The sequence below is a fragment of the Empidonax traillii genome, unplaced genomic scaffold (assembly GCF_003031625.1).
Source record: "Empidonax traillii isolate 1590-97213 ecotype Southwest subspecies unplaced genomic scaffold, ASM303162v1 scaffold1374:size120139, whole genome shotgun sequence".
In the NCBI taxonomy this organism is placed as follows: Eukaryota; Metazoa; Chordata; class Aves; order Passeriformes; family Tyrannidae; genus Empidonax; species Empidonax traillii.
The window spans coordinates 89,900-117,079 of NW_020956567.1; the positions used below are offsets into that span (position 1 = coordinate 89,900).

The window sequence follows — 27,180 nt, forward strand, 5'->3', positions numbered from 1 at the left end:
AGACCCTGGTGAGGTCTGACCTCAGTCTCCTCCTCTCCAGCTGAACACACCAAGTGCCCTCAGCCACTCCTCGTATGGCCCCTCCAGACCCTTCACCATCTTTGTGTCCCTCTTTTGGACACTCTTAAGTACTGTGGTGCCCCAACTGCCCCCAGCACTCGAGGTGAGGCTGCCCTAGCCCAGGGAGCATTCCTGGATGGCATCACACTGCCTGGCTCCCCCTGACCTCTCTGTCCTTCCTTGAAGTCACCCCCTCTTCCTCTCTCTCCACTCCCTGCAGATCCTGACAGGGGAGGACTGGAATGCCGTGATGTACCACGGGATAGAGTCGCAGGGCGGGGTCCGCTCGGGGATGTTCTCCTCCATCTACTTCATCGTCCTGACGCTCTTTGGGAACTGTATCCTTCCACACGTGCCCTTCCTGGGCTGCCAGAAAGACCTCGTTTTTGGTTGAGTTCTCACAGTTTTACCCTTTTCAAAACCAAATTATTGCTTTTCTCCTTCCAGCACCTGGGCTAAGACGCTGTAGGTGAAGTTGTCCAGGTTGGTGTCGCTTTTCTTATGGCAACGTAAGAAATTTTGATTCGATTTAATTTCATGAAATCTCGTTTTGATTGTTATGTTTTACCTTGAGCACGTCCTGTTATGAGATAGTTTGTGTTTTCCTTGAGAATGTCCTGTTATGAGTTAATTTATGCCGTGTGAAAAAGAACTGAAGTCAGGTCAGAGCAGGACCTCTGTACCTTGAACATCTTCACAGATGGTTTGTGGTTGGTCAAGGGGAGGGAAGAGTTGAAATTGGTTTGGTGGGTAGATGGGGCTCCATTCTCTTGATGCCTTTTGTCTACAGGGCAGCTTAACCAGCTGTGCTGTTTCAAATGCTGGAAATTATCCTGTCTCCACTTAGTGCTTAAAATTTAATTCTACATCTTGGGTTTCGGGCTCTGGGAGCATTCAGTCGTGTTCCAGGACTTGGCACATGAAGTGTCTGGGTTTTTTTCTGCTTAGAGATGAAAATCTCTTGAGGGCAAGAAGGAATTGGGGGCTTGTGCCTCCCCCCAAAATATCCCAGGGTGGCTGTGGGGAACAAGCAGCTTTTTGATGTCTGATATGTCCTGACTGGATCAAGGAGGCAAGAACAGGAGATGGGATTTGGGAAGGCAGGCTGTATTTTATACAGCAATGAGGCAATTCCCTGATGTCCCATCTGGGTGTGATGAGGAGAAGCCAGAGCAGAGGGGCTGGGGTGGCTCTGTCCCTGCTGATGGAATTGCTCTGTGGAATTGCTCCCATTAAGCAGGTACAGGATCCTTGGTGGGATGTTTGCTGCCTGCAGCCACAAGTTGGAGTCAAACAGAGCAGCCTCAAAAATGAAACTTGGGAAACCATTGCAGAGACAAAGCAGCCCAGCTGGTTTGTTTGTTCTGTGAATAACTGAGTCTTGCTGCTCTGCTTGGGAGCTCTCTGGGGGCTTTCCCAGCAGGGAGAACCTTCTTGCTGGTTACAATCCCAGAGTTCATCTTTTCCTGGTGTTCTTTGGGCTGGCTGGGTACCTGGGAGAGAGGGAGGGGTCGTGGGGGGCAATGCTTGGGCTAAAGACACTGAGCTGCCACAAACAGGGGCTGCTTCAGCCCGAGGCTGAGGTGACAAGAGGTGTCTCCAGCCCTTTCCTCTGCCTGGGATCCCCCCCATTAGCACGAGGAACAGGGGTAGGGAAGAGCAGAGCAGACAGACAGAGCTGTGCTTGTCACACCAGCGCGTCCCTGCGGGATTTATCCCATTATCCGGCGCTGTCGGAGCCGCGGTGCCCGCCTGGCTGGGCAGCCACGCTCAGACATCCACCTCCCAGCCCCTTCCAGAAACACAGCCTGTGGAAAACTGGGTCAATGGAGAGCTGGGAGGGAGGGAGAGCTCTAAATCCTCCGGGCTTGGCATTTGAAAATGAGATTAAGCTGTAATCAGGCTTGACAGCACAGCTGAGGGAGAGACTTTTCCCCTCAGAGCAGCTACGATCCAGCAGTTTCGAGGCACAGGGTATTAATTCCCTTCCTCACCTTTAATTCAGAGGGGGCTTCTCCCTTCTCCTTTAGTTTTGATTAAAAGGGAAAGAGCAGGAGGTGTTCAAGGGCAGGGAATAAGGACCTGGCTCACCTGCTGCCACTGCCATGAGCTTGGTATTTGCCTTTGCTTGCTGTGAGAGTGGGGAGGTGAAACCTTATCCACGTTCTCCTCAGAGCTCATCCTGGCTTTCCCTTCTGAGGTGATCCAGGTAGTGGCTTTCATGGCTGTTTTCCTGAGACATTTCCAGTGCCTTTCCCCTCCCCTTTGCCCAGAGCCATGTGCTGGTAATTTCCATGTGCTTCTGTAATTTCCTGGAAGGCTTCTTCCACCAACTTCTGAGGTTTTCCAGCATCTCTAAAGAGAAGCTGTGGCTGCCCCATCCCTGGAAGTGTTCAAGGCCAGCTTGGAGCAGCCTGGTCTGGTGGGAGGTGACCCTGCCCATGGCAGGGGGTGGAAGGAGATGATCTTTAAGGTCCCTTCCAACGCAAACCGTTCTGGGATTCTGTGAGCTATAAACCTAAGACAGACCTATTAATTTCTGTGGAGATTTAAATCCCCATTGGAGAATTAGAGACCCGGCCCTTGTAGAAACTTAGTCTGGGAATATCAGCAGCTTCCCCAGAGAGTGTGTAAGAGCCTTTCTGCCCCACACAGACCTGCTGGCCTTGGAGCACCGTGGGCAGGAGGGGAGGGCCTGGGGTGTGTGGTGATGAAGGCTGAGGGGTTAAACCTCTCCAGTGTGTGTTTTCCAGCAGTGATTCCACTAAAGCCTGTGCTGATATTTCAGGCAGCATTTGGGGAAGGTCAGGTCTAACCCTGCTGTTCACCAGCTCTGTCTGTGATGCTGAGAGCAAGCAGCAGGCACTCATTTATCCCCGAGGGGAGGCTGAACTCTGGGACTTACCAGCGACTTAAGTTATCATCAACTGTCAAAACACAACCAGGAACATCTGAAAATAAAGTTTAGTTTGCCAGGAAAGAACAGCCCTGCATTGCTGCAGGGGGTAAGACAATCATTAATGCAGTGGTGCTGCAGAGTTAAGGACAGGTGAGTGAGAGTGTGTCCCAACTTTGGGGTCACTCCCCAAGGAGACCCCACAGCCCGTGAGAACACACTAGAAAGAGCAGTCTGAGTTGTTGATCAGCTTAATTCTAGACTAGAAACACAGAATCATGTGATATCCTGAGCTGGAAGGATCATCAAAGATGATTAACTCACTTTAAATTAATTATTAGATTAGATTCGTGTGACTTCATTGCTCTAAATTGGGACTTCATAAAGATCTGTCCACTCTGCCTTGCAGAACTCCCTCCAAAAAGCTTTAAAAATGTACCTTTTTTTTATGCAATGTGTCAAGTGTGGCTTTTCCATCCTTCCCCACACAGCTGTGCTGAGACTGAATTTCTTAAGCAGGACTTTTCAGTTTTATTTTCTTACTGGTTCTTATTTTCTTGTATCACTACTGAAATCAGCCAAAGCCCTTCTGGAGCTGATCAGCAAAAGGCACTTCGTTTCCTCTGCTGGGAGGGGGTTTATTTTCACTTTGTGAACTTTGCCACTTTTTTTAAAGAGTTTGGGCAGAATGGATCAAATCTCATTAGGGAACTGGAACTGGTGATTTTGGGTCATCTTGCAAAACCTGCTCCTTTCAACCATGAGGGACTCTTTTCTTCTCCCTGAGCTGTTCAGGGCATCAGGATTGTTCTTTTCCCTGAAGAAGAAAGGTGGGTTGGGGCTGATTTGTGCTGCTTCTCATGCACTTTGAATCTTCCTTCGGATCCAATTTACTTTTTCAAGGGATCATCGCAAGGCAAAGATCCTGGAAGTTTGTTTTTCTAAGTCAGGAGTGTCTCACTTCATGTTTCCAGTTGCAGCGAGTCTGTGGGGAACCACAAAGGGTTTAATGGAAGTGGTGTCACTGGAGTAGCAGCAGGATTTGGCCCATTTGCTAGGAAATGACACCATGCCTGTATTCATTGCTGTCTAGTTAATTGATAAATGGAGGCATCTGTTGAGGGGAAAAAAAAAACCAAAACAAAACTGCAGAGGAGCCTGAAAAGAAAAGCAGGAACTGCCTGGAGGTGCTGCCCTTCAACTGCTGGGCAGAAGATCCATCCTGTCCCAGGCTCTGAGTCAGAGCCTGGAGTTTGGGGGATATTTGGGAATCCCACAGCTCTGCAGAAAGGACTGAAGGACCTTTTTCTGAGGGCAGAAACACCCAAGTCTGCCAGACTGTGTCTGCTTGGAAACGGATCAAAACAGCCTGATCTGATAAAACAACAACAAAAAAAATTAATTATATTTCCAGTGGTTGCTTCTGTTACACGAGACACTCTGAGCATGTGTGTGTGTGGGAGGCAGGGGTAGGAAGACAGTTTTATTGCTGAGACATTTATTCCCGGAGTAGGAGGTTTGGAAGTGCTTCCAGCACGTTGGAAGCACCCCAGAGGAAGAAACCCAAACACCCAGCACAGACCAGCACCCCAGTGGTGCCTCAGCCCCCCTGTCTGCTACCTCTGTCCCTCCACCTGCAAACCAGCCCTCAGCTCAAAGGAAATGGGGGATTTAATATCTTTGCAAGTGAAATGTTGAGCGAGTGTGGGAGGGGGCGATAATTCCAGCATCATCTTTTCCTGGGCTCTCTGGGATCGAGGTGCTCCCACCCACACCACTCCCTGCCCTCCTGGAATGAGGGAAGGAGCAGTTTATGGGCTTCATGTTTCAAACCTCTGTCTGTCCCAGAGGATTTGTCTCCAGCTGGTAAAAACCTCCATCCCATGTCACATGAGATGGAGAAAAACCGATGGATGACGTGGTTCCTGGCTGGAGAAACCCCAGGGCTCTGCATCCCCTCCCCTGCGGGGTTTGGCAGTCAGGGAGGATGCAGATGCATCCTAAGAGATTAATACAACTCCTGCTTCCCACTGGCACAGGCACAGGCTCCAGGTTTGATGGACATCAGGCTCTGGGGACGCTCATCCCAATGGGAACTAGAGATGGGAATGCCTGGGTCTGAAGTCTTGGCTGAATTAGGTTTGGTAAAAGCTCTTGAGAGGGGAAGCAAAGAGGCTTTGAGATCACTGTTTGGGCCAGCTTTGGTCCCTGGCTGCCTTGGGAAGTCTCCTGGTGCCACGGCCATGTGGGACCAGAGCTCTGCAGCCAACAGTGCCCGAGCCAAGGTGGGGCCTGCTGGGACATGAGGGGTTCTGGGCACAGCCTTGTTTGGGAGATACAGCTGCAGGTGGTGAATCAGCCTGGCCCCACTCTTGGCTCCTCTGCCTGCAGAGAAACCTCAGGTGCCTCCACCAGGAGGTCTCCTGAGGAAGGGAAAGCAAGGGAGGGGCACTGAGGCCAAGGTTTCCCAAAATCTTGTTGCAGATTGGCAGCACTCTGGGAGCTCATCCCTCACCTCTCCTCCCCTCACAGGAGGGATTTGTGGCTCCCCCAGCTCCCCATCCTCACCCCCTGTGCTGCCCTCACTCAGCATTGCCCTGAGCTAGGACAGAGCAGGGGACACTTCAACCCAACAGAGAATCCCACACTGGTTTGGGTTGGGAGGGACCCAATTCCATTCCACCCCCTGCCATGGGCAGGGACACCTTCCACCAGCCCAGGTAACTCCAACCTGGCCTTGGACACTTCCAGGGATGGGGCAGCCACAGCTTCTCTGGGCAACCTGTGCCAGAACCTCCCCACCCTCACAGGAAAGGATTTCTCCCCGATATCCCATCTAACCCTGCCCTCTGTCAAGTTTAAGCCATTCACCCCTGTCCTGTCACTCCAGGCCCTTGTCCAAAGTCCTTCTCCAGCTGTCCTGGAGCCCCCTACAAATACCTGGATTAGTTTCCTGAAGTCCTTCCACGGGGGACCTGCAGCTGGTCCCAGCCCCACGTTTGGCTCTGGTGAGGACCCTGCAGTGCAAACAGAAGCACCACTTGGTTGCTAAAGCCTTTTAGATCTCCAGAGGGTCCATACTCCTGAGATCAACTCCATTCTCATGTCCATTCCTATTAGGAGGAGCAAACACAACTTTCCACAGCTCTGGAGTGAGTGACTCTCCTGTCACCAGGTAATGTGCAAGAGCAAAATGCCTTTTGTCCTTGGGAGAGTCGTTTCAACTCGGTTTTGCTTTGCTTGCCCTCCTCTCCCAGGCAAAGTTTCCTGATTTATGGTTGCTTTGGGGCTGCTTTGCAGACACAGAGCTGGAATGAATACAATAAAACAACCCATGGCTGAAATCATTAGGTGGAAAAAATGAAAATACAACATGAATAAATAATCAGAGGCCCATGCTGTGTCTCAGTGATCTAATGCAGGGCTGTGCAGAGGGACCAGCCAGGCGTGGGCACTGCCCTTGTTTAGCTGGGCTTGCTGCAATTTGGGCTGGACTCACAGCCTGTTTCCCAGCAGAGCTCATTACCTGGGAATGGGTGTCCTGCTCCCAGGCTCTCCTGGAGCTGGGGCTGCAGCACTGGGGGTGGAGGATGGCCAGGATGCTCCCATTGTCCATTGTGGACTTCAGCAGGACAAGCCAGGGTGTTTTTTTTTTTTTTTCCCAGCACTGTAACCCAGCAGCGACTGAGCTTCATCTTCTCTGCCACCCAACACCTTTGTGTAGCTCTGGGTATTTATTCTGCAAATATTGGCTTTAAAATGACCCATTTCCTGCAGCTCAACTGGTTGTCCTTTTAAACAAAGTGTGTGTGTGGAGGGGGGGGAATGAAGGGGTGTGTGGGCAGGGGTGGAGGGGGGGTCTCCAGAGTGAAAAACTGGGGGCTGTGGTGTCCCTAAGGGTTGTAAAGCCCCCCTGCTCAGCCCCTGTGTGTGTCCCCAGCAGGGACAGGTGCTGGGGAGGAGATCAAGGGACATCCAGCCCCTCCTGGGCTGCAGAGCTCCAGGCAGAGGGGGTGGCTCGGGAATGCAGGGGGTCAATCCACAACACATAATCCATAAGTGGGGAAAGCAGGGTGGTGGCAGCAGAGGGGAACATTTTGCTGTACCCGCTGGGTGAGGAGTTTTTCCTTATCTGCCCCCCCCAAAAAGACACCCTCCTGAACGTCTTCTTGGCCATCGCTGTGGACAACCTGGCCAACGCCCAGGAGCTGACCAAGGTACGTACGTGCCACATTCCTGTTTCTTCCAACTCAGAAGGCAGCTGATGACCCAAAATTACACCCTGCCAGCTTCCCTGAGCCTGCTCATGCCATACCTCTTTTTTCCAGTTTTCTGTTTATTCTCCTTGGGGTTTTTGTTTCATTCCAGGCTCGTTGCAGTGAATATTTTGTGCCCTTTCCTTTGTTTTAGCGGCAGCGGGCATTGCTCATCTCACTGCTGTGGGGAGGTGCTCAGGCACTTTTGCTGTTTCCAAGAGCAGAGCAGAAGCAATTCCCAGGTTTGAATGAGCAAAGGCAGGTGTTGTGTTGCCGCCTTTGCCGTCTCGCACTCGTGTTTCTTCCCTCGCTGAGGTTTGGGGTGGATTAAAGAATTAAAATTTTCCAGTCAGCCCCCTGGAGCTTGCAGAGGGTGTTTGGAACAGCCAGTGCAGGTGTTAAACCTTCCTGCCCCTCACCAGGGGAAGAGAAACCCCAACCTGAGCACAGGCCCTGGCAAGAGATGGCGATGACACCGATGTAGCTTTAGTGTATGCAGAATTTTGTGTGTATGTATATATATATATATAAAACTGACAGGCTCAGTATTGCACAAGAAGGATTTCAAGTGTGCTGCCCCTGATATTTGTATTATTATGTACTTTGGGTTTCTCATTGTACCACACTCACAGGTGTTTATGAGCAGCATGAGGGGTTTTTTTTTTTGCACGTTTTGCAGATTTCCAGTTTTTTCTCACTGCTAAAACCATGAACCCCCATTACTGTGCTGCTGCTGCCACTGAAAACTGGGAAATAAACTCTGCAACCAGCTTTTTTGGGGGTTGGAAAGCCAACAATACTCTGTTGCAGTGCTGGGAGCATGGGGATTATTCCTCAAAGTTTCGTGAGCAGCAACCCCACAGCCCAGGTTATATTCATGGAAATAATACATATTCATCACATTTATAATGCATATTAATTATGTTTTGTTAATACATTAATATAGGCTAATTATTCCAGTGAATTTATTTGGATGTAGGAGTCTTTCCAGGGTCTTTGGTGGTCATTTGGGTGCACTCCATTCCCCAAAATTCCCTTTTATGCTCCTGGGTCTTCTGATGGATCTCCTTTCCATGAGAGTATCTCTAATATGTGGTCAGATGTGATGATCCTGGACCTCAGTGCTTCTGTGGATACACCTGCACCTCCACAGCTCGGGGACACACAGATTTCTGGGAGTTTCCCGCCCCCCAAGTCAGAATCCACCTCCCTGTTGTGGCTGAGCTTGTCTTTCCCAGCTTGTTGTCCCCTCTGTGGAGCTGCAGGAGTAGCTCCAGCTCCCAGCTTTGCCTGGAGAGTGTTTCCTGACATCCAGTATCCAGCCCAGACTGTACTTTCAGGTGTCAGATAAATATTCCTGTGTCTCAGGCCATGTTCCTCATCCCCCCTTCTCTCCCAATCAGCTCAGGGCTGCATTTAATGGCTCTTTGGGTTTTTTTGTTTATTTTTTTTTTCTGGGAAGTTTTTCCCTTTCAGCAGCTCAGCTGTTTCTATTCTTTCTAACAAACACTCCCAGAAATCTGCAGCCTGGAGGCACAGATCCTGCCAGATTTATGGGAATCCCTTGCATGTGCTAAGAGAGAGGATCAGGCCCAGCACAATTCTTGGATAAGGAAGCTCATCCCTGCTTCTTTCTTAATCCTTTAAGTGCTTTCTTGTGAATATTTCAGCAGCTGACAGGGACACTTAAAAACCTGACTTTGTTGATGTTTATAAAGTATAATTAAATATTGATGGATTCAGCAGCTTGGCTAAAGCATAAAGCTTCTTGAGAAACTCTCTTTTTTCCTCTTTTTTTTTAAATTTTATTTATGATCAAAAAAAAAAAAAAATCACCAGAGCTTGCAAAAGAAGAGAAAAAAGATAAAAGTAATTCAGTTATACACATACCTGGAGAATGAGGGATTTCTTGCTAAGTAAATGTGATCATGCAAAACCAAAAATGGCCCAGAGATACAACTGAGTTACTTGGGAGTCTGTTGATCTCAGGGGACTTTCTTGACATTTCTGCTGTAAATACTGCACATTATGTGGGAAAAGCAGGAGCAGTTGGCAACTGCCTCTGTTTGGGGAAGACACAAAGCTTTGCAGCCTCAGGACAGAAACATTTCAACTTTCAAGATTTCCACTTTGGGATGATAATTTGGATTTATTTAGCACGGCGTTTTGGCCCTTTCTTACCTGGGCCTTGTGACCTGTAAAGGAGTTCTCAGAACTGGGACTATATTTAACTTAAGCTTGGTCATCCAGTGCGTGTTACAAAACTCACCAGTGCTTAGGAATGACTCACAGAAACGAGGGGATGAAAAAGAATCACCTTTGTTTTCAATCTCTAAAGAACCTGCCCTGCAGCCTCTCCCTCCCCAGCTCTCTCATCTCCTCTTCCTGTGCTGCCCTTCCCTTCCCACTGACTCAAACTCTGCCAACCTCATTTCTAGTGAGTTCTGGGAACTCTTCTAAATCCCTCTGGGTTTTCTACCCTCTGTTTTTTTCCCAAATATTGGCAAGTTTTCCTCCCCGTTCACTTATTCGGGTGGAATCTACAATTGCCCCCCGAATTTGCCTTTAAAATCTTCTCTCCCCCTGAGCATCCCACCTTGGCCCTGATGGGCTTTATCTCAATCCATGAATTTTGTCACTTGTACTGATGGGTTGAGATAAATTCATATACTGAGATAAAGCAGATCCTTCATTCTCATTAAGCCACCTCAACTGACCCTTCATTTTCCTAAATATCTTTAATGCACAAAGTGGTTTTTTTTTTATCTCAGTGATCCCTGAGAAACCAGGATAAAATCATGGAATGGGGGGTAGGAGGGATGTGTGAATTTGACATAAAAAGGTACGAAAGGGTTGAGAAATTCCCAGAAATAATAGCCTGAAGCAGCCAAACCAAGAGTTGAACATCCACGAATCCCCCTCCTCCTCCCCCCCCCAGTGGTGAGGGCTTTAATTGGTGAATTTATTAAAGACCAGTCAGTGTTAATGATCTATATCATTATGATTAGCTCAAAAAAATGGGGTTTACCATGTGATAAACTGATTTTAATTAAGATTTAGGGCTCTAGGAAACAGAAAGGAATCATAAAAGAGGGATGTTCTTACAGGGAAGGCCTTTCTATGCACTTTCTGTGTGATGAGGGGGACAGGCTGGGCTGGTGGTGGAGGTGGGATGGATGGATGGATGGATGGATGTTGCCATCAGAGCTCCAGTGAGACCTCTCAGGTCAAATATCAGGCCAAAAAATTGATTAATTTTTGGAGTGAGCTGCAATTTCTCTATGGGAGGAGCTACAGAAATATTATTAAATACTCTGTTAAATAAATATTACTATTTAAAATACTACAAATATTATTATTATTAAATAATATTATTAAATATCTGCTGAAGAGTGGGCTCGTTCTGAGTTAGGATTGGCTGAATTTACCACAACCTTGGGTGGTTTTTGCTGTTCCTTCAAGATGTGGCATCCAGCAGAATTACTGAGGCACCAGGGGGGATAGAGCAGAAGCTACACATTTTTAAAGCCATTTTAGAAACTGCACCTGCTGCTCTTGGTGCAGAGAAAGAAAAATCAAGAGCCTTTGATTTTAAGGCTGTCGGAGATTCCTCGAGAGAGGAAACAACTTGAACATACCTGGGGGGGGTGAAAGGAAATCTTCAAAAGCCTTTTAATTGGGGCTTTATTCATAACAAATCTTACATTCTGCAGGTTTGTGATGGGTTAGGATGGGGTAGAGTTAATTTTTTTCCCAGTAGCTGATGACTGGGATTTGGATTTGGGCTGGGAATGATGCCTGACCCAGGGTTGTTTTATTAGTGCTGAGCAGCATTTACAGAACCCAGGGGAGGAGTTTGGGGGGTGCACAAGGATTTGGGGGGGGAACAAAACTGACCCCAACTGACCCATGGAATGTTCCAGAACATGTGGCTTCACGCTCAGCATGTAAAGCTGGGGGAGAAGGAGGACAGGAGGGATATTTGGAGTGATGGAGTTTGTCTTTCCCGGTCGCTGTTGCATGTGCTGGAGCCCTGATGTCCTGGGCAGGGCTGAGGGATGTGATCACAGGGCTGCCTGTGATGGGAAATGGGATTTAATGCCTTTCTTTGCTTGCCTTCACGGCTTTTACTTTCCCTATTAAACTGTCTTGATGTCAACCCCCGAATTTCATTACCTCAATTACCTCTGGCTTCCTCCCCTGTCCCCCCAGGGTGGGTGTGAGTGAGCAGCTGCTGGCCAGGGTTAAACCATGAACCCCCCTGGATCTCCAACGAGCCTCCAAACCATTGATAAATTTACTGCAATTTGGCAGCTGAGAAATATTGACTTTGTGTAATTGCTCAGCAGGTCATTTTTTTGATGGCCTGGCTCACGTCCTCCACTCACGACAGTAAGAATTGCCTGATTATATTTGCTACCATTTGAAAAAGGAAAAAACAAAACAAAACAAAATCAAAATACTTGTATGGTAACAATTTTTTTCCCTCTTAATTTTCCATCTTCTCTGTTTTACTTCTAAAGGAGGAACCGGTTTCCAAATGAGCTCAGTTTAAACAACACCAAAGTCGGAGCAAGGAGCTGTTTATGCAGATGGAATTCAGGGGGGATAAACCTCTGATTTCCTGTTTCAAAGCTGGTTGTCTCGCTGCCTGCTCTTGTTATTTTAAGATAAACTCCCTCACAGCATTGCTGTTGAAGGGCAGGGAGAGAGAGAGAGAGAGAGAGAGACCTGTGGCCTTTCATGAAGTTTGACAGAAGAGCCTGTGACATGTGGTTATTCCCTGGGTGTGTGTGATGCTGATGTTGCCATCAGAGCTCCTGAGCTTACCCTGACATGATTTTACTATTAATTGGGCTGGCTGGAAAGTCTCGGGGATGTTTCCCCTGCAGGACCACTGAAGATGAACAAGGCACTTTGTTTTTGTGGGTTTTTTTTTTGCCCTCATCTCATTGTTTAAGATCCTGTGGTTTGAATCTGAGTGGTGCTTCTCGTGTTGTTACACTGGGTAGGAGGAAATAAATCCCAATTACACTCTGCAGGCACTTGCTGTGCCAACAGAGCTTTAAAATCCTCATGGTGTGCAGAAATAATGGTCATAACCCTCTTTTTGCTCTATGCCTGAGTCTACAGACCATATTTAATACTGTTCCTTTTTTTGTTTTCACCCTCTGAGTCCTCAGTGATTCATCTGAGATGAGTGGAAATATCTGGGGGGAAACTGCTGGGAGCAGGACCAGTCAAATCCATTTGGGTTTTATTGGATTTATTCCCTCAGGAAAGCCACACTGGCAAGAAGTCAGGGAGGATGTAGGAGCCTCTCTCCTGCATTTCAGCAGGACATCCCTTTCAGGGTGGTTTTACACACGCAGGTCTGGGCTAAATGGGGCTCAGTGCACCCCAGAAATGTCCCACTCGTGGTCAGGGCTCTCCCTGCTCTCCTTGCCCAGCGCTCAGGGGTGAGAGGAGGAGACCCCAGAGAGGCACCAAAGCTCTGGGAGGGACACCTGTTCCTGGTAAAAAGTGGCCAAACCTCACATCTCTCCTCTCAGCTTGCACCAAGACCCTACCTGGGGGTCCTTGCAGGAAGAGATGAAAACCTGCCCTGTGCTGATGAGCTCCCAGTGCTCTCCCAGCACAGCAGTGACCGTCACACACGAGCTCTGGGGGTTGTTGTTGTTGTTGTTGTTGTGTGCTCTGATTTCTCTTGATTTCCCCTCCACCCCCAGGATGAGGAGGAGATGGAGGAAGCCACCAACCAGAAGCTGGCCCTGCAGAAGGCCAAGGAAGTGGCCGAAGTGAGCCCCATGTCTGCAGCCAACATTTCCATAGCAGCGTAAGCATTCCTTGCTTTTTTGGGACCTCGAGCCACGTGGGTTCTGTTTCTCAGTGTCACTGTGTGTCTGTTCAACTGCAGCATCCCATGGTACTTTGTGAGCCCTTCCAGACCATCTCTGTTCCTGGCAGGGCTTTAGGTTGACTGAATATTCAGTGCTGATCACTTAACCATGCATTTAATGAAGGATTTCTTTCATTTGGTGTGTGTTTTTTTTTTTTTTTGGTTATGCCTCATCTTTTGCCTTGCTCTAAATAACTATTTTAGAAGGATCTCTCTTTCTTTAAGCTGTCCTAGGATAGATTTCACCAGGTGAAGTGCTAACATGTCACTTTGAGTTTTTAATGACCAGAGGAATACGAGCATGGAATGCATTAACTCTTCTTTAACAATCTCTGAGAATTTAAATGTAAAAGCCTCCTCTTAAATATCAGCCTGAAAAATATGCTGGAATGCTCTTCCTTTGCTGTTTGAAAGAGTTCTGAGGTGAATAAAATCGTGTACGTCAACAGTCACTGCTTTGCAGACAGAAACAACAATTTGCATTTTATGGATGAAACATCTGCACAAGTTCTGGAATACCAGAATCCCTGGAAAACACTGCTTTGGGCACCACCTTTCCATAGATCCTGCTCTAACTGAAGATATGATCTGTAGGTGGAATCCAGGTGTTGGTGAGGTCAGTTCTGCCTGTGTTTGAGATGTGCCAACCTGGAAGTGTCCAAGGCCAGGTTGGACGGGGCTTGGAGCAACCTGGGATAGTGGAAGTTGTCCCTGGGAAAGTTCCCTTCCCACCCAAACCATCCTGGGATTCTATTCTGTGATACCTTGCAAGGATTTACTGACAAAACAGGTTCTTCTGAAAAAGTTCATTGAACTCTTCTGGAATTTTAACATCAGGACAACCGGCCCCAAAATATTTTACTTTTACGTTTTACTGAGAGCTGCTGATGTTTTCCAGACCCTTTTTTTACAGGGGAGACCTCCAAGGGCTGGGGAAGCTCGGGAGTTAAAATAGAAATTTCCTGTTCAATTTTACTGCAAAATCTCTGGAATGCAGCCGGATCCCTCCTCATTCTCTCAGTGCAAAGCTCTTGAGACCCTCGTTTTTGGAAGTTTAATCCACTTCATCAAAGACAATGGGCCAAATGGAGCCAGCTTGTTATATGTGAAGGGAAAGAAGATTATTAATTTGGCTATTTTATTCTTCTTGCCATTTTATTTTTGCTGTTTCTGCTTTAATCAGCTCCTCTTCATGCTGTGTCTGTTTGTTGGTTTTAAATATAATCCTTTCCTTATAATGGTTTCCTGTCCAGTCTTGAAGAGAAGCCAAATGAGGACAGTTGCTCTTGTTCTTTGATTAATTTCTTGGTACTTGTTATTTGAAATCTTGCTCTTGGTATCCCGTTGTTTTAAAATGTGAGATGATGATGAATATTTCCTTCTCCTTTAATCCAAAGCGTAGTGAAGGTGAAGACTTCTTAGAATTCAGCAGAAAAAAAACAACCCACTTTAATGGAGTGAAGGTCTCACACCACGTTTTTAAGTTGCTTAAAATCACTTTATTCCAGGATTGTTTCACCTGGTTTTCAGTACCACAGGGCCAGCTTTGGGACAGCAATTCCAAGTGATCACAAAACTATGGATTTCTGCTCATTTTGCCTCCAGTTGAATCTTCCCCAAATCCCACATTTGTGGGAACACTCAAGGAGCACAGCTGGAATGTCAAACATTTCCACACCCCTGGGTGGGGCCACCATCCAACAAACCATCCTGGGATTTCTCCTGGGCTCTCCTGTAGGACCAGGCAGATGCTCTCAGGACCCGTCTCAAATCTCACAGGGCTTTAACTTGGACCAAAAAAAAAAAAAGGCATTAAGGGCAATAGGGTGATGCCCAAATGGATGATGGCGTAGAGGAAAGTCGAGGGAGAAGTTTTGTGAGACAGAAAGAAGTGCATGGATGGATTGCTGGCTCTTGATCCATAAGATATTTAATGAATCCATGTCAAAGCAATTTGTTTTATACATAAATTCACTCACTGTGGACTCCAAAGGGGCTCAGCAGCGGCAGCTTTCAGGTTTGAAGCACCTTTCCCCAGTAGTGACACAAATTACCTCATCACTTCACTTTTTATGCTCTTAAACTGCACAGTGATCCTGAAGATGGAGCAGATCCCGTGTCCACGTCAAGTCCTGTTGGATCAGATCCAGAGCTGGACATGCCAAGAGTGAAAAAGTGCTTGAAAATGGGATTTTGGGTGTCTGGAAATATCACCACAAAAGCAGAGCTTGGGCACAAAGAAGTGAGAAACAAAAACACCTGCAGAACTAAGTGGGTGGTGAACAAGGGCTGGAAAAAATGGGGTTGAGCTCCCAAAGACCTCCTGCCAAGGGGGCTCCCCCCAATCAGTTTGTATTTTTATTTTCTCACGAGGAATCATTTTCCAGTTCTACAATTTCATTTTCTTTTCAGATGAAAACAAATTCATGTGACAATTAATTTCCATGGCAGGCATGTGTAGCATGGATGGATGTTCTGAAAAAAGAAGGAAAAAAAAAATCAGTATTTTCTCTCTCTACCTGCATGAGTCAAACTGGTGTTAGCAGAGGGCACCGTGACTTGCATTCCCTCAGTCACGACGTTCATGTTCCTGGTGTGCTTGTCCACCTCCCACAGAGGTGACAAAGCTGTCCCTGGGCTGAGCCTGGGGAAGAGTCCTGCTGGCTGGTGTGCTGTTTCACTGCTGAGGTGCTGTGCTTGCTGTTTTACTCCCTTCCCTTGTCAGTCCTGCATCAAGGACTGAGTGTGTGGATCTCCTCCGAAGCTCCTTCCAGGCATTTCCATCCTCTGGGGTGACCCTGAGATCAGCTCTGTGCTATAATTACACTGAGGTCGTGGGTTTGATCCCAGTTTAAGAGCTGGACTCCCTGTTGGTCCTTCTGGCTCAGAATATCCTGTGATTCTCTGCCTGCTCTCCCACCTCTGTTTTTCCCGTGCCTGCAGTTCACCTGCACGAGTTACAGATCCACAGAATCAACCAGGTTGGAAAAGACCTCCAAGATCATCAAGTCCAACCCTTGACCCAACCCCACCTTGTCACCCAGCCCATGGCACTGATGCCACATCCAGGCTCTGCTCAAACCCCTCCAGGGACTCCACCCCCTCCCTGGGCAGCCCATTCCAAGGGCTGAGCCCTCTCTCTGCAAAGAACTTCTTCCCAATGGCCAACCCAAACCTCCCCTGGGGCAGCTCAAGGCTGGGCCCTCTGCTCTCCTCTGCCATTCCAGCCTCCTTACATAACTGAGCTCCAAAAAAAAAAAAAAAAAAAATCCTCAACTTATTGTGTTGGCTGCAAAATATCATCTCCTAAGCATAAAAACCTGGTTGCTTATTTAATGTGTCAGCTTGGAGGGTCTGAAGAGGCACCTTCACCTTCACACGTGGAACGGGTGGCTGTGTGAGCCACGAACTGGTTTGTGACTGATGGATGTCCTGGGGATCTCTTTTAATAACATGCTGATCACTGCAGTAGTGTGGAGGCATCATCTGTCTTGCCTCTGCCTCCCAGTGCTCCCTTACAACATTCTGCACTTGTTTGTAGCTCCTGCTTCATCCATCTCCCAGGATTTCTGAGGTTTGCCTCCTGCTCCTCCACGGGGTGACAGATTTGCCTGACCACAGTTTGTCTCTTCACCTGGTGAACTCTATCCCCAAAGGGGGCCCTTTTAATTTTGTGGGTCTCCAGGTTTAAAAGCTCAAGGTGGTGCGTTGCTTTTGCCATCGCTGCGATGTTGCCTTGAAAAATACGTGTTTAATTTGAGCCTGTTGTTTCATTCTTATTTTTGTGATTATTTTCTTTTTTCTGTGTGTGTTTGTTTTCTGTTCAGCATTTTCCTTGCTTTGTTGTTTCTGGAGGTGAGTTTTTTGGGGTCGTTCAGTTTGCCCAGCGTTGTGTTGGAGACCCTTCTGTGTCCTACAGCATTGAGACCACTCAGCCTCTGGAACTGAGCCACTTGTGCAGACCAAGGGGTCTTTAGAGCAAACCATTGGTGCAGCTCCTTGGTGGCCAGAATGGAGGAGGGAGGGAAAAAGGGGGTGATTAGAAGGCAAAAAAACTTTGTAGTGCCACCATAAAGGTGCCAGTGGAAGGAAGAGCCACCAGGCTCGCAAAGACCCCAATGCAAAAGTCTCTTTCATTCCCTGTTTTTTTGCTAAACCTGATGCCTTAATTCCCTGTGTTTGGGTTCCTCCTCCACCTTTTCTATCCCAGCCAGAGATGCACCAATGGCACGTACAAAAGGGGCTGAGCTGAGCACACCTGGCCCAGTCAGACCAGCCAGAGGGACACGAGCTGTGGCACCTCTGACACCTCTGGATTTTCCAGTGGCCTCTCTTTACCTTTTCTTGGGAAAAGTCCTGTTATAGCAATTTTTTAGCAATCCTAAATTTGCAGGAGCCTGTAGGTAGTTGTGTGAGGTCACACTGAACGAAACCTTTTGCGTTCTGTGACTTTGGTTTGGGTTTGGTTTTTTTTTTTTTTTTTAATTCCACGTGGTAATAGGTGACATTTGTAGCCAGATCCAAGGAAATTATTCAGTCACAGGTATGGAGGGGTGAGTTTTGGATGGCAGGAGAACTTCCCAGATGTTGGGGATGAAATGTGGTGGACAGTGACAGAGACCTCATGGACGTGGGCACTAAACCTAAACACTGTGGAATCGCCCACTGCCATTTTTCTGAGTTACTTGTGCTTCCCAGGACAACCTTCCAGCCTCCAAAGGCCTCTTCGTCCCCAGGCTCTGACTGGTTTCTGCTGGTCCCTCCCAGGGTTGTTCAGAGCAGTTGACACTTCAATTGCAGCCCCACAGGTGGGCACTGCCTGTCAATGGCAGCGAGTTAGAAAAGCCAGGAGAGAAGCTCCAAGAGCCAAGAGAGGTGGCCCAACCCTTCACTGCGACTTCTCAGAGCCACCTGTCCCTTTTGTACAGGCCTGGGGTGGGAGGGGGAATCGCTCTATTTCTCCAGGACATTTTCCATCTCAGAGGCTCCATGTTTTTCCCTCTGTCTTGGGAACACTGGGGTCTGTTCCCACACCTCTGTTGGGCTGTTGGTGCCCAACAGGACCCAGCAAGGAGCGTGTGTGAACACCCAGCCCGTGACCCTGCTGTGCTGGGGGATGTGTAGAACTAGAAGAGGTGTTCTTTTTCTCTTGCTGGCTTGTGATTTCTCCCCTTTCTTTTCCCCCCACCCCGGAGTGTGTTGGTGTGTGAGGTCCTGTGATTCCTCCTGTTAAGATTACCTTTTTGTCCTTGCTGGTGGTGTGCCAGTGACTCAGCTCCACCCAAAGACACCCTCTGTGCCCTGTCCCTCATGGATGGTAAGTAGCATTGAGTGAAACTCAAGTACTCTGCTTTGGAGAAGGAGGTGGCTTTGCTTCGTGGTTTCATACCCTGAACTTCCAGCACAAATTCACTCCAATTTCTGGTTTCAAAGAAGCAGCAGTGGGAGCAGAGGAGTGAACCTGGAGGGCTGCAGCGCTTGTGTAACATCATCTGGCCAGGTGATGAGGAGACTTGGCAGGAGGAGAGCGTGGCCTCCATCCTGCACTTGCACCAACCAGGGCTGGGATGAACCCCACAGATCATCCCAGCCTCCTGCTGAGGGATGTGGAGATCTGCTCTCAGCAATCCAACCCAAAATTGCCACGGGTGTTGCACAAGACTTGCTGCTGACTTCAGGTAAATTAGGGCAGCCCGGTACATTCTCCTCCATCCGCATTTCTTCCCCCCCTGTTTTGCCAGAGAAATTTCTTAGCTGTTCTCGAGGCCCTTTGTGCTTGTTCTCTGCAGGGTTTCCCTGACATCCTGGGGGTTCAGCCTCCAGCCAAGGAGTAAAAAGGTCCCCAGCTTGAGCAACCTGGAAACAATCATTTTCTTGGCAAGCAAGCAGGGCATGCCAACCCCACTCTGACTCCTATTTCATTTGGCACAATAAAAATGTAGAAATACTGAAGCTTAGGTGGAATATTTTAACCTGTTTCAGCAGATTATTTGCTTCAAGCAAAACTTTTATGATGCCTTCCATAATTTCTCTTATATTCATTCCAGGTTTCTGAACTTCTGGCTTTTGTGTTATACAGATACTACCCGGGCCAACATTTCTGTTTAGAATAATCCATTAATTGTAATAAATGTATATTTAAAACTCTGCTTATATGATATCCAAAGGACATTAGATTTTAATTGGCCTTCTGGTTTGCTGGTATTGATTGTTAACAGATTAAAACTCTCAAGGAAGCAGGAGAAAAAATGCTGCAGCTGGAAAGGCAAACCCAGGAGGTGAAGGGATTTTATTTTCAGTCTTGGGGACAGTTCTCTGAATGATGTAGATTGATAAAAATTATCATTTATAACTATGAAAAAATTAATGCCTCATTCAAGATCTATCCTAGTTTCATGTCGATTCCCTGCCAGAGGCAGAATGAACTCTTTTTCTGTGTAATTCAGTGATTTCCATATTTAGAACCCCCCCTGCATTTGTGGTGTTTATAGAAACACTGGATGGAGGAGAATCTACAAAATATCTTGTGAACTGAAAGAACACAGACACAGTGACCCATATCTGGCCAGTCTGAGCTCAGGCACATCCCTGGCCCTGGCCCAGGAGAGAGGTAGGTGCCTCTGAAGAGCAAATCTGAGGCAGGGACTGAGGAGAAGCTTCCTGCTGGAGCTCAGGTGGATTTTGGAGCTGGGACGTGGCCCAGGGTCCTGCCCCCAGCCCACGTTCTCCGTGTTAAGCTTCCTCCTCGTGCCCCAGGCTCGCAGCAGGAATTAGCATCCTGCTCCCACCTGGAAAGAACTCTTTGCAGCACAGCTGTAAAAGCAATGCCCACCTGGTCCCACAGAGGCCTCTCCCTGAGGTCCTGGAGATGATTCCACGGAGGACTCCCACGCTGTGAGTATGGCACACGGAGGCACGATGTGCTGACACCATCCTGTGGCTTTTGGTTCACCTTTTAATTTCTTCCCCCCCCACACACCCCTTTGGTTCCGTTTTTGGTTGTCTCCCCTCAACCAGAAGGTGGTGTGTCTGTGGCTCCCACACTTTGTGAAGCTTGCCTGGTCTCCTCCCGAGGTGCACGTCAGCATCCGACAGGACACAGCCCATGCGAGTCTCTTCCCCGATGTCTTTTATGGTTTCTCTGCTCTTTCTTCTTCTTCTTCTTTTTTATTTTGTGTGGTGTTTTTTTTTTTTCTTTTTCTCCTTTTTTCTTTTCTCACTTTTTGTTTTCTTTGTTTGTTTTGTTTTTGCATGTGCAGTTTTGTAAAGCAAACTCGAGGTACTGTATCTCGCAGCTCGTCAGTCTCCAGCGTAAATTCACCGTGAGTTGCTCTCTGTTACAATATTCAGTAAATGGATTCTTTATCATTTCTACCTCTGTATTTATAAACCACCCTCTTTCCCTTTCTCCTGGTGCCTTCAGTCCCCCCCCACCTGGTGTTTTTTTCCCAAGAATCATTCCCATCATTGTGGAAATCCTCCAGGCCAACATCCAGTGGAAGGACTGGAACACTGTCATATGATGCTTGTGATTTGATCGTGAGCAACTCTGTAGTGTTTCACCCATTGACTGTGACTCTTCCTCCCCTTCTTTCCTTCATTTTTCTATCATCTCCTTAATTATTTCCATCATTCCTTCCTTAGCTATTTCCCCCTCTCTTTTCCCATCTGCCCCCATTTGATGGTTTGTCTCGTTCTCACTTGTATTTTTGTTCTCTGTGTTTATCGTGCACTGGGCTGATGGCTTTGATGTTCCACCAGCGTTTGCACCTCTGGTTTAATGGGAGAGCCAAAATATACTCCTTGAGTGCAAGCTGGAGGAGGACTTCAAAAGAAACTCCTGGAAGCGGGGTCCAAGTGAGACTAAATTGGAAAACTCTGTATAGACTTCCTTGGGAAACTGGTCGTGAACTCTGACCTTCTCAAGTTGGAAATTAAAGCTACAGATTTTATAAAAATGAGGCACTTGGCAACTCCTATGGACCTGAGGTTGAGCAAACACAGTGGAAAACCTTCCATTCACTCCACGTGCTTCCTAACAAACAAATCTTGCTGGCTTTGCTCTGAATCAGGGGGCGCTTTGACACCGATGCAGGTTTGTAGAAAATACCATTATTCTCACCTGACTAATACAGCAAAACTCCTCATGAGCTTCTCATCAGCCCACGGGAGTGTCTCTGCTTTGGGTTATCTCTTACCATGTGATGTTGTCTTTCTTCTTTAATGCTTTTGGAGAGACAAGTAAGTGCAATTCAAACACGTGTGGGGTTTGTACCCCAGCGGGGACCAAGGTACGGTGACACAAAGGAGCTTTCCCACCAGCTCTCCTGACATCTTCCTTTTTTCCTGGGTGTTCTGGGGGTGTTTATATTAAAAATATGCGTGAGTTTGGCTTCTGTAACCTAGACCGAGCTTTTGTGACTAACAAAAAGTGGCTTTGACACGTCTGGGCTGAGGTTTGATGTCTCACAGGGCTGGGACAGTGAAAATGAGGGGATTAAACCAGACCAGGACAGGTTTTGACTCATTTCTTCCAGTGCATTTCCTGGCTGCTGGGAATCTGGACAGGCAGAAAGGTGCAGAGAGAGGTGTCCTTCCCTTTGGAAAGGGGAAGGAAATTTCCCCTTGCCTCCCAGCCTGGCAGGAGGAGGGGGAGTGTTTAAAGGTGGTGATGGAGGGGAGGTGCTGCCCACCCACCCTCTCCCCAACACTCCGATTTGCTCCAGTAGAAGTTGCACCAAACCAATCTGAGCCAACGTTATCCCAGTCAGGAATAAGGAATAAAAAAATTTGGCCCCTTTTCCAAACTTCCAGAGGCAGAGCTGCCTTTTATAAAGGGATGAGAGCAAACTGCAGGCACTAAAATCCCCTTGCAAGGAGGCTTTGCCCCCATTCCGAGGCACTGAGGTCTGTTCCCACCTCCTCCCCCAGCCACAGAGACAGGGATAATAGAGGCTGCTTTTGCTGATATGACTCACATCTGTTATCTGAAGGGAATCAATTTGTACTGCAAAGAGCTGTCACTGAGGTTTCTCATCCTCTCTCCCATTTCTATGCACCGTCTGGGCCGTAATTTGTAATTTCCTATGCAAACCAGGGCAGCTTTTGATGGAGGAGCTGAGCAGGCTTTTTTTTTTTTCTCAGTGAGGGGAAAAAAAAAAAAAAGAGCATTTTCCCCAGCACCCCCCCTTGTTTGGATGAAATAAATACCTGAACCCCACCAGAGTGTGCAATGGATAAAGTAGCAGAGATCACAGGGCGTCAGCAGAGCCCCCCATGGAGCGTGGAGGCAGCTGAAGGTTTTTATTTACTCACTGGAAATGTCATGGTTAGAAATGGGGGTGAGGGGTAATTTAAATCCAAATAGATAAACTGGAGCAACCCCTCCCAGGGCCAGGCAGGTGCTGTGGATTCCCACTCCCTGGGTGAAGGTTGGGACAGGTTCAGGATGCTTTTTACACCCCTCTGGTTCTACCTGCTGCGAGCGCTTTGCTGTAATTACACCGAGCAGATATAAATGCTCTGATTTCTGGGCGCAGATGGAAGTTGAACAGTGATCTGCTAATCAAAAAGAGCTTTTAAAAGGTGCAAAAAATTTCCCCTCTTCCTTTGCTTAAACAGTATAAAACGCCCTGTGCCTTTAATATCACTAAGAACCAGGATTTGCAAAGCCACGCTCATCTGTTACGAAAGAACAAAGCTTATTCCAAAATCTTTTGAGTTGGCTTTTCCCCATGTTCTTTCTTTGATTATTAAAAAAAAAAAAAAATTCTAAATTGGTAAGAAATTAGAGACAAAATCCCTGGGCTAGTTTCTTAAAAAAACAATACATTAAACCCAAGGTGAGACGTTTTCTTGTGCTAATTCCAGCCTTTCGTGCTACACCAAATTTGTGATACAGGCAAGGCAAGAAGTACAAAATACATTTTTCATTCACTGAGGAGAGGTCATTAAATAGAGATATGCTCCATTTCTTTAAGTAGATCAGCATTTATCTAAAATACATACTGGCAGCTAATTTAAATGTACAAAGGCAATGACACACAGCCAAGGGTTGGATTCTTCCAATAGTGTGGAATTTTGGAGTTGGGGGGTGTTGAATTTTCATGTGAATCCTTATATTGCAATAGGTGATGAAACTCCTGCTGGTGCCTTCAGTCACCTGAGGTTTTCTTTGTGTTGCTGTTGTTGATTGTTCATTTCTAACAAGATCCTGAGGTGTCAGACAGGACAAATTCCACGTTCTCAAGGCAATTTCCAGGATGGTAAATAAAGGGAAAGTCAGTGTTTCACAAGGGGGGGATTATTTTTTTCCAAAAGTGCCGAACCTGCCAATTTTTCTTCTAAGAACAAAACTTAAGTTTCCTTTCCCACCCCAGTTCCTGCTTTCCCTCCCCAACCACCGCAGCACATCCCTGCTGCACCATCCCAACTGTGGACAGGCTGATCTCACACAGAGGGAAATGAAAACCCTTAAATATCCTCTCCCAGGATGAATTTGTCATTTGCCAGCCGAGAACTCAAATTATTCTTGATCTTTATCTCGTGCTTTTGTATATTCACTGTCTGGGCTTTATTTCCATCCTCATGGTGCCAAAAAAAAAAGGGGGGGCTGTGGCTTCATTCCCTGGTGTGTTTTGTCTTGGTTTTTATCAAAAGCCTGGAGTTTGTGGTGGGACTTTGCTCTGGGATATTGAAGTGTCATGGGCAGAATGGAGAGTGGGGCTTCAACACTTGAGAGGAAAGAAATAATTTAAAGTAAATATCATTTTACTGGGGTTTAGGAGAACTTAATGGCTCCACATATTTAACCTCAGTGTGTTTTTTTGTTAAATCGAGCCATAGCAATGTGACTTTTAACTTTTCTTTTTTTTTTTTCCTTTTTTTTTTTTTTTTTTTTTTTTTTTTTTTTTTTTTTTTTTTTTTTTTTTTTTTTTTTTTTTTTTTTTTTTTTTTTTTTTTTTTTTTTTTTTTTTTTTTTTTTTTTTTTTTTTTTTTTTTTTTTTTTTTTTTTTTTTTTTTTTTTTTTTTTTTTTTTTTTTTTTTTTTGATTTTGCTTTTAACTCTCTCACCCTGTTATTTATTACTGAGCCTGAAATTATGGGATCACAAATCATAAGTGAAATACCAGACAAATCTCAAGGGCTGAAGAGGGATCTTGTGTCTGAGCACAGCAACATAACTCGAGACAGGAGAAATATTTTCTGGCATTTTCTTCAGATTTATAGGGGATGTCCTTTTACTGAAAACAATTAGAAAATGCTTATTGTTATAGCAACAGGGAGCAGGGTGGGGGGTGGTGAGTTGTGGCTGAGTGAAATCATTCTGCTGTGAAAAACTCAAAGCAGAAAGCAGTGAAATTTTGGCTCCTTGAACACCAGGAAGCTTCAGCTTGGCTGGGCTTTGCATCCCTTCAGAGCTGCCCAAAACCAAGGGGCTCAGCTGTGGCCAAACCCCAGAGCAGCAGCAGCAGCAGGTCATTATTTTAATGCTTGTAGGAAATTGGGGCCACAGACACCTCAGGGGAGTGGCAGCAAAGTGTTGGATCTCTCCTGGATTTTGTTTTTGATATGTTGGAAACTGCCCTGGGCAGATCCCACCTGGAGTTCTGTGTCCAGATCTGGGGCCTCCAACACAGGAAGGATGTGGAGCTGCTGGAGAGAGTCCAGAGGAGGCCACGGAGATGCTCCAAGGGCTGGAGCCCCTCTGCTCTGGAGCCAGGCTGGGAGAGCTGGGGGGGGTCACCTGGAGAAGAGAAGGCTCCAGGGAGACCTGAGAGCCCCTTCCAGGGCCTAAAGGGGCTCCAGGAGAGCTGGAGAGGGACTGGGGACAAGGGATGGAGGGACAGGACACAGGGAATGGCTTCCCACTGCCAGAGGGCAGAGTTAGATGGAATGTTGGGAAGGAATCCTTCCCTTTGAGGGTGGGGAGGCCCTGGCACAGGGTGCCCAGAGAAGCTGTGGCTGCTCTTGAATCCCTGGAAGTGTCCAAGGCCAGGTTGAACTGGGCTTGGAATAACCTGGGCTAGTGGAAGGTGTTCCTGCCCATGGCAGGGGGTGGAACCACATGATTTTAAGGTCCCTTCCAACCCAACCCAGTCTGTGACTCCATAAACTTTCAGGCTCTACATTGGCCACATGAGCTCAGCTGCTCCCCAAAGCCCCCCCAGAGATGCTCAGCTCTGTCCCCCTCAGACATCTCAGCTTCCTCCTCCTGCTGAGACCAATTACCTGTGGCTCAGCACATCTGCAGTTCTCCAAATTGTCTAAAAGAACAGGAAAAGCGAGTAGAAATAATAGAGTAATGATAATATTGGGGGGAAAAAAATCAAAACATGGCATTTAGTGAACTTTGTTGATGAAAAAATTGGCATCTGTGACAGCCTGAAAGGCATTTCAAATTCCAGTGGTGAGTTTCTGAAGGTAAGGGTGTGATTTACAGGCAGTACGGGCTCTGACCACATTAATAATTCAGAGTTTTTAGCTAATGGGGGGAGAAATATTACAGAAGAAAATGTTTTCTTTCTGAGAAACTGCCATATCAAAAACTGTCTCGCATAAACCCCAAATCAAATTCAAGAATAAAATTGGAAGGGTCTGGGCAGTGTCTTCTGCAGCAGCACAGACACCGGGACCGAGGCGTGTGTGAGGCACCAGCTCAGTGGGAGAGCTCAGAGCATCTCCTGGGGGAGCTCAGGAGGGAGAAAAAGGTGCTGGAGCATCCAAGTAGCAACTCCTGGGGTCACTGGCAAAGCAAATTTAACCACTGGTGGTGAGTTCACCTGATAGAAAATCGTTTTATCAAATCCAAGAGAGATAACACCACCACCCCCCCCCCGCTTTGTGCATTCCTGCCCCAGACTGAAAGGTTTCCTCGTGTTTTCCAAGTGGAAAATGGAAGTGGGGAGAGTTTATGAACTCCCAAGTTTATGAACAGAAAATAAGATTTCAGTGGGAAGGGTTTGTTGCATGGTTTTTGTTGGAGCTGTGTTTTAACAAGAAATTGCCTTTCATGTCTAATCAGAACACACTCTCTTGTACCCACAGCCTAATGTGGAGGTATTTTTAACATCAAATTATTATGTTCCTCGTAGTCAGCTTTCATTCATTATTTACGGAAGCAAAATTTTAAGGATTGCCATGAACTGCAGCAACGGTTGGAAAGGTTATGGTCACAAAATCTTTAATCATTCAGGAGTACCCTAAGATTAGAATATGCCTAAAAATAGGCTTTCCTTTCCTGAACCATCCACACAGTGACTGGCTGCCTTTTTTCCTTATACCAACATGAGTCACTGATTCATTAATATGAATTTTATTTGATTCTACACAAATTGTGTGGTTTTCTTTCCAGCCACAGGCAGGAGTTGTCTGTTGGCTTCTTAATCCCAGCAAAACCAGTGCAGCTGGAATTAGCAGCATTATCTACTACAGCAGTTCAAGCCTAGAGGATCTAAAGACTGGCTATAGTGCCAGTACCCTTAAAAAAATGAGGAATATTCTCCAGACAGAAAATAGGGATGGGATGGAATTGTAAAGCAAGAGAATCAACAGCAACGTTTGTACCATGTCTGCAAGTCAGAAGTGATTTACAGGGCAATTCTCTTAATGGATCAGAAGGATTTTAAGAAGCAAACAGGGTTTCATATAAGGAGTTGGCTTCATAAATAGGGTTGTTTTTTTTCCTGTGGAATAAATATTTGTTATCACAAAGGCTCATTTTTTTACCGGTTACTCGGAGAGAGCCGAGTCACGCAAACGCAGCCGGACAGGCAGATGACACTTTTCCTTCCAGCTGCTGCTGCTTTGGCTCGGGGTGCCCTGCAGGCTGTCCCCAGAGGGGACAAATGCTTCGCTCCCCTTCCCTCCAGCAGGTCTGACGTGCCCTGGCACCGATGTCCCTCCCCGGGTTGGATGCGATAACGAGCTCCGCTGGCAGCTCCGCTCTTTCCTGATGGCATTTCTGCTGTGCCTCGTATATTTCCGATTTGTTTGGTTGGTTTTATTTTTTTTTTTTATTTTTTTAAATTTTTTTGGTTAAGTGCCTTTCCCCGTAGAACAAGGAAAGGA

At 46.9% G+C, this 27,180-nt stretch overlaps 1 protein-coding gene across 1 annotated transcript in view; it reads left to right on the forward strand.

Moving 5' to 3' along the window:
* LOC114069845 (voltage-dependent N-type calcium channel subunit alpha-1B-like) overlaps positions 1–20,634 on the forward strand; it is a gene marked incomplete at its 5' end in the record, with an annotated part of 92,886 nt that extends 72,252 nt beyond the window's left edge. Inside the window, 5 exons of the mRNA XM_027906922.1 lie at positions 281–398; positions 7,106–7,173; positions 12,942–13,048; positions 20,371–20,433; positions 20,565–20,634. Of these exons, the coding sequence (XP_027762723.1) occupies positions 281–398; positions 7,106–7,173; positions 12,942–13,048; positions 20,371–20,433; positions 20,565–20,634 (426 nt within the window). The remainder of the gene's footprint in view (positions 1–280; positions 399–7,105; positions 7,174–12,941; positions 13,049–20,370; positions 20,434–20,564) is intronic.
* Positions 20,635–27,180: the final 6,546 nt, after the last annotated feature.